Below are 6,000 nucleotides of genomic sequence, written 5' to 3' on the forward strand. Positions count from 1 at the left end.
GTTATGGAAAGACATTGCTTTCATCTGTAACAAAAAACAAAACGTCTTATTTGGTAGTATTGACTTTTTTCCTCATCAGTTTGATGAGATAAAGTATAAGTTCTCAAATAAGAAGCCACATGTCCCTGTTTTTGTGAGAGAAAAAAATGAACTTTATGTAATCTTCCAATAACAAGAAGGCTTTAAAACCACTGATATTTGTAAAAAAAAAAAAAAAAATGTAATGTCTTTATCTGATGTATCTGTAACTCTCACTCCTCCCTATTTTTCTGTGTATCTGTTATGATATATTTATAATCCTGTAATTTATGCATTATGAGCTTGCACTCCATCGTTTTGAAACTGCCACAAAATGATAAAATAATATAAATATTTTAATTGTTTATGAACACTCCAGTCAAAATCAGCACTGAAGTGAAGAACAAGAGAAAAATTATTAAACTATGTATTCTGGAGAAAATTATTTTTATTTTTTAACCTTTTTTTTTTTTTTTTTAACATCTCGTGCCCCATGGTCGAGCTGCAGGCCCCCCTCACGTTGTTTACGCTGACGTCACCGTTTCCCTGGCAACAGAACCTTACGGCTTGGTTGAGAGGCCAAGAAGCACGCACGGACAGAACGGACGTTAATCCACTCAGAGCCTGAGCGAGGGCCACAAAACTAGCCGAGGAAAACATGGTGAGTTATAATGATTCACAGCGGGTTTGGTTTGTGTAGGGGAAAAGGAGGAGTTTATTTTATATTCTTTATTTTATGTTTAGGTAATTGTTGTTTCTAGATGTGTGTGCTGCTGGAAACTGTTGGCTACAAGCTGGTTAACATTAGCTTGAAGACAAAAAAAGATGTGTCGTGCCATCTTTAGCTTAATACTGCGGGCAGTGTGTAATATTGGTAACTCAGATTGCCATGTTATTCCTGAAATTGAATCTTCAGTGCCTGGTGCGACTCAGATTTTTTATTTTTTTTTTGGACAGTTTAATTTTCAACCCAATTCATTTGAACTTGTGTAGCCCCAATTCAGAATAGCTGTGATTTTAAGGTACTTCATATTGTAGGGCAAAGAGCTTAGGGCACGTAGTGAGAACTTTGTTGAGATTTGTTTATGTGGTTCAAAATGGGAGCTAAAGAGGGCTTTTTAGTGGAGGTAAAGCACATGTAAAGGAGATGGAGAGGAAAACAAAAATAAAATAAACTATTAAAAAAAAACAGGAAAAGTATGGTGGTATAGTTTTTTTAAAGGTGCTATTTAAATTTCTTTGTCTCCTGGCAGCTGATTTTGTACAGATAGGTATTGCAGGTGCAGTGTAGTGAACGCCGTGTCCTTAACAGTATGTTCAGCAAGATAAATAGCATGAGCCAAAGCCTTTCCTTCCCTCCTCTGGACAGAAGCCACTCACAAACCTCAGCTGGCTAAAGACAGCTTTTGGACTGGTACATTTATAGGTCACTGCAGCTAAATCCCCACACTCTAGATGATTCTAGCCATGTTCTGAGGATGTAACATGCTGTGCATACTCTGACAGTCTCTGCCAGCAGGCTGGTGTATAATAACTGGTGCATGCTAAAAATAAATAAATGGTGGGGTCCAGCAGCTTACTCAGGCTTTATCTGATAAAACTTAGGTCATGACTCTGGGAAAACAAGAAAAGGCTTGCTGGTTTCCCAGTGTTATGACATCTCATAAGCTGCTGTCCCCTTAAGGCTAATCACCTCTAATATGCGCTCTGCTCCACCTGCAGGGGCTGTTGTCCATTCTTCGGCGGCTAAAGCAGTCTCCAGAACAGGAGGTGCGCTTACTGCTGTTAGGATTGGACAATGCCGGCAAGACCACTCTGCTAAAACAGCTGGCAGCCGAAGATGTCAGCCACATCACCCCCACACAAGTACAAATATGTACACTCTCTCACATGCAGACCCATGTCATTTTTAGAGCCTCTGAATTCACTTGCTGCAAATATTAAGCATCTACAATGCCTTTCTTAAGGGCTTTAATATCAAGAGTGTGCAGTCTTCTGGCTTCAAGCTGAACGTTTGGGACATTGGAGGTCAGCGTAAGATCCGACCTTACTGGAGGAATTATTTTGAGAACACAGATGTGCTGGTACGTACATACTCATAATATCATGTTTTATTTTCATGTTCTGATATGTTTGTTAATTGGTATTATTTGTTATTGTTTGCAGATCTATGTGATTGACAGCTCAGATAGGAAACGATTTGAAGAGACAAGTCTGGTAGGCTTTATAAGTAAATTTGCATTTTAAAGAGGTGCAGTAGTCATATTTTGATATATAAATGCTTTAAAGGTTAGAACATATTTTCATTATGGGGCCGCTAATTCAGCAGCTGTTGGAATTAAAAGCTGATCGTGGATGATTAGGATGATGATGATGATGATGCTGCATCAATTCTCAACATGTCTCAGTGTTTTGCTGTTGTCAAACACAGTTATATCAAGTGTTAGTAATTGTGCCGTGTTACAGGAGCTAGCCGAATTGCTTGAGGAGGAAAAGCTTGCCGCCGTGCCGCTGCTAATCTTTGCCAACAAGCAGGACCTGATGACAGCCGCTCCAGCGTCAGAGCTGGCAGAAAGTCTCCATCTGCACACAATCCGGGATCGTATGTGGCAGGTGCAGGCCTGCTCAGCGCTCACCGCTGAGGGAATTCAGGTAAATACGGCACGTGAAGTCTACAAACGCAGCACGCACACACAGCGAGGGTAGCTGCGGGCAGTTTCAGAACACGGAGAACACTGGGATTGACTGCTTTACTCAGATTTACACCGTGATGACATCTGGAAGATGATTTCTTGTCTGTCATGCACAGTTTGTTACATTAAAATTAACATACTGACAGCATCTTGGCAAATATTTGCTCATTTTTTACTTGTACTGGTCTTAACAAACAGGCCAGGGCTGTTCTAGTTTTGTTTAAGTAAATTAGGTCAAGATGAGTTATCCCAGACTTTGGGAAACTACTGTGTTACAGTAGCCTAAATCTTTAAACACATGCTAGAAAAAAATAGCTTAAATAAACAGAGTAGCTCCGTTAAATGAATAACTCAGTGCAGCAAAATTACACAAAAGGAGCACAATTAAATTAAAAAATGCGGAATAAAATAAAAGAGCTCAGTGAATAGAAGTCTAAATATAATATAATAAAGAGTTTGATAAGCAAAATCTAACAAATTAATCCAGGCATGAGGTAGAAAAAAATTCCTATATCTGTGCTGTCTTGTGGCAGTGGAGCTGAAACATATGTTTGAGAATGTGTTCCGCTGCAGAGGGTGGTCTGGATTATCCATGATGGATAACACCTCCTCTCCACCGTCATTTGGATGAGCTCTGCATCAGCTAATGAAGGAATCCAAAGAGTGTACTGGATTCAAGTAAAATCCAAACAGAGAAAAGTGGGAAAAGAAGCAGCAGAAGTAGATTTTTCAAGATTTTTAAATTACTGTTATGCAGCAGGAGATTTCTGATCTGGTTGGGCCAATGATGTCATCTTTCTAAAGACTAAAGAAGCTTAGCTGCTTTATCGCCATCACACGCATTAAAACAGTTTGCTACTGCCAGTCTGCACATTGCACATCAGTGCTTTGCCTTGATTTCATATCTAATCGGGTGGGACGGTGGTGAAGTGGTTCCATGTGGAGTCTGTATCCCCTCCCTGTGCCTGCTTGGGCTTCCTCATGTGTTCGTCATGCCTAACACATGCATGTTAGGTTAAGTGTTTTCTGAATTGCCCAGCTATAGTATGTGAGGTAGATAAAGTGCTTAAAGTGTATAGAATAAAGTGCTGTATGAATGTATGTTTAAAAATATGGCTTGTAGTCTGAAGTACTTAGGATGGTCAGTAAGACTAGAAAAGCACATAATTTTAGTGGCTAATAGTAATCAGTAGCACAGATGATGAGTCCTTGTAAGTTATGATGTTAAATGCAGAAATAAATTACCACAGGTGCCTGGAGAATATGATCAAACAGCATCAAATCATGCAGTTGGAGATAACTTTTGAATGCTTTCTAGGTCCACATCAGTTTCACCTTTCTACTTTTCCACATCAGATTTTAATAATCTTGTTTATTTATTTATTTCCAGGATGGGATGACCTGGGTTTGCAGAAATATAAAGTTTCGGAAGAAGCCATGAAAAATTACAGTGTTCTATGTTCAGGACAAGGAGGCAAGATAATGTGGTATTTTTTTTAAGACACTTTTGTCTTTTTGTCCTTATGTGGCATCATAATAATAAGTCACTCTCAATACAGCTATCCAGCACTTGCTAACCTAACCCCATATTACATATCTTGACATGTATATACTGTAAATAGAATGTTTTATTTAAACTGTGCACATTTTTTGTAATTAAATTGTGTTTTATGGACAATGATTTTTTTTTAAAATAAGCATTCAGTGTTTCGTGTGGTGGATTCATTAAGATACTGTAGGTTTTGTAAAGCTGTAAGTCTCTTCAGTCAAAGCTAGAGGGCGATATGGTGCTGGTGTTGTCTATTGCAGTCTAATGCCAAATTATTGCATCCCTTTTTTCTGTCAATGACAAAGCCATTGAAGGGCCTTAAAGTTGGGGGTCCAGTATGTGTGTGTGTGTGTGTGTGTGTGTGTGTGTGTGTGTGTGTGTGTGTGTGTGTGTGTGTGTGTGTGTGTTAGGTGGGTGGGGTGGGGGGGCTAAAATAAGCTGTAAGGTATACAAGGTATAAAGTTTTTAGTTAACATTTCATTCCTCTTGCCATGTTCTAACAGAACTAAAAGACAAGAATTAACAGCCAAAACTTAACTGAACACGTCCAACAAAAGTATACCTGATTATACACATTTTAACCCAGACACCACAATAATTAAACCTCTGCCCTGTGACACGTGAGGCACACACACAGGTGAGCAAATTAATTCTAAAACCATTAAAAAGTATGCCAGTCTTGCAACTACGAGGTCTTTAAGACTCAGCGGTCAAGATATACCGTAAGCCTGTTTGCTCACAGCTGACTAAAACCTATCCAAATATGCACATTTTACCGTCCCGAAAGCCAAATTTGCACAGCATACAACACAGTTATGTACCCTCTAGCAGTAAAGGTAGTAGTGTGAAAATTACCGCTTAATGATTAAGTTAAACTGCTTGGTGGCAACTCACAATAGGCCAAAGGGAACCTTTCACCTGGGTGCACGGATATAATACTCCAATTGTGACTTGGCGCCCAGAGGTTCAGGCAATAAATTTGCTCATGAGGGGCACTGAGGAGATTGTTCAGTGTTCAAAATGCCTGTGATGGCATTCATTAGGGATCTGTGTGCGAGTTTCTTTTGCATCGTGGTGGAACGTAACAATGTTTTCAATTGCAAGCTGGAGAACGATTACTCTGATGAGGCCAACAGGGACAATTCCAAGAGTTTTAACAAAAATGTTTTTGTACTTCTATGACAGAAAAAAAAAAATCATTATTCTGTATTTTTACTCATTTATTACAACTTTATAAATTATGCGGGGGATGCTGTAACATCTGCCTTTTGCGACAGGGTTGGCTGCTGCACCCCCAGCACCCCTACTTCCCACAGCCTTGGCCAATGATGTTGCATCCTGTGCCATGTTTGATTTGTTCCCTTTATAATTTTTTTTTCTTCATGCAACGTCATACAGCCTCAAAGTGTTCTTTCTAATGCTTTGATTTGTCACAGCGCCTCTGTGCTCTGGTACGGAATCTCCACATCATAAACAAAATGACAGTAAAACATGAACACCTGTGTCTGCACACAGGAAACAGACCTCAACACATCTCTCTTGCATACGCAATAAACCGTACAGAAACACCTTGGCCATTCAATTACTCAACTTCTCACCTTGTTCACCATGATTTACCACAAGGCAATTGCATTTTCTGTCTATTTTTCTTTTTTTGTCTTCTGCAGCACATTTGCCACAAACCCCACTAATCTGAACTGGATGAGTGCTCCACTGTGGTCCTATAGGGCATTTACATAC

The 6,000-nt window shown here is 39.5% G+C and overlaps 1 protein-coding gene across 1 annotated transcript; it reads left to right on the plus strand.

The window, feature by feature from the left end:
* The first annotated feature begins 571 nt into the window (after positions 1-571).
* Positions 572-4,389, plus strand: LOC115789157 (ADP-ribosylation factor-like protein 3). Its single transcript, XM_030742416.1, has 6 exons — positions 572-679; positions 1,741-1,884; positions 1,986-2,102; positions 2,185-2,235; positions 2,485-2,670; positions 4,102-4,389. The coding sequence occupies exons 1-6, from the start codon at positions 677-679 to the stop codon at positions 4,150-4,152; spliced, it is 552 nt and encodes a 183-aa protein (XP_030598276.1). The 5' UTR covers positions 572-676; the 3' UTR covers positions 4,153-4,389.
* Positions 4,390-6,000: the final 1,611 nt, after the last annotated feature.

Source organism: Archocentrus centrarchus, chromosome 12 (assembly GCF_007364275.1).
Source record: "Archocentrus centrarchus isolate MPI-CPG fArcCen1 chromosome 12, fArcCen1, whole genome shotgun sequence".
Classification (NCBI taxonomy): Eukaryota; Metazoa; Chordata; class Actinopteri; order Cichliformes; family Cichlidae; genus Archocentrus; species Archocentrus centrarchus.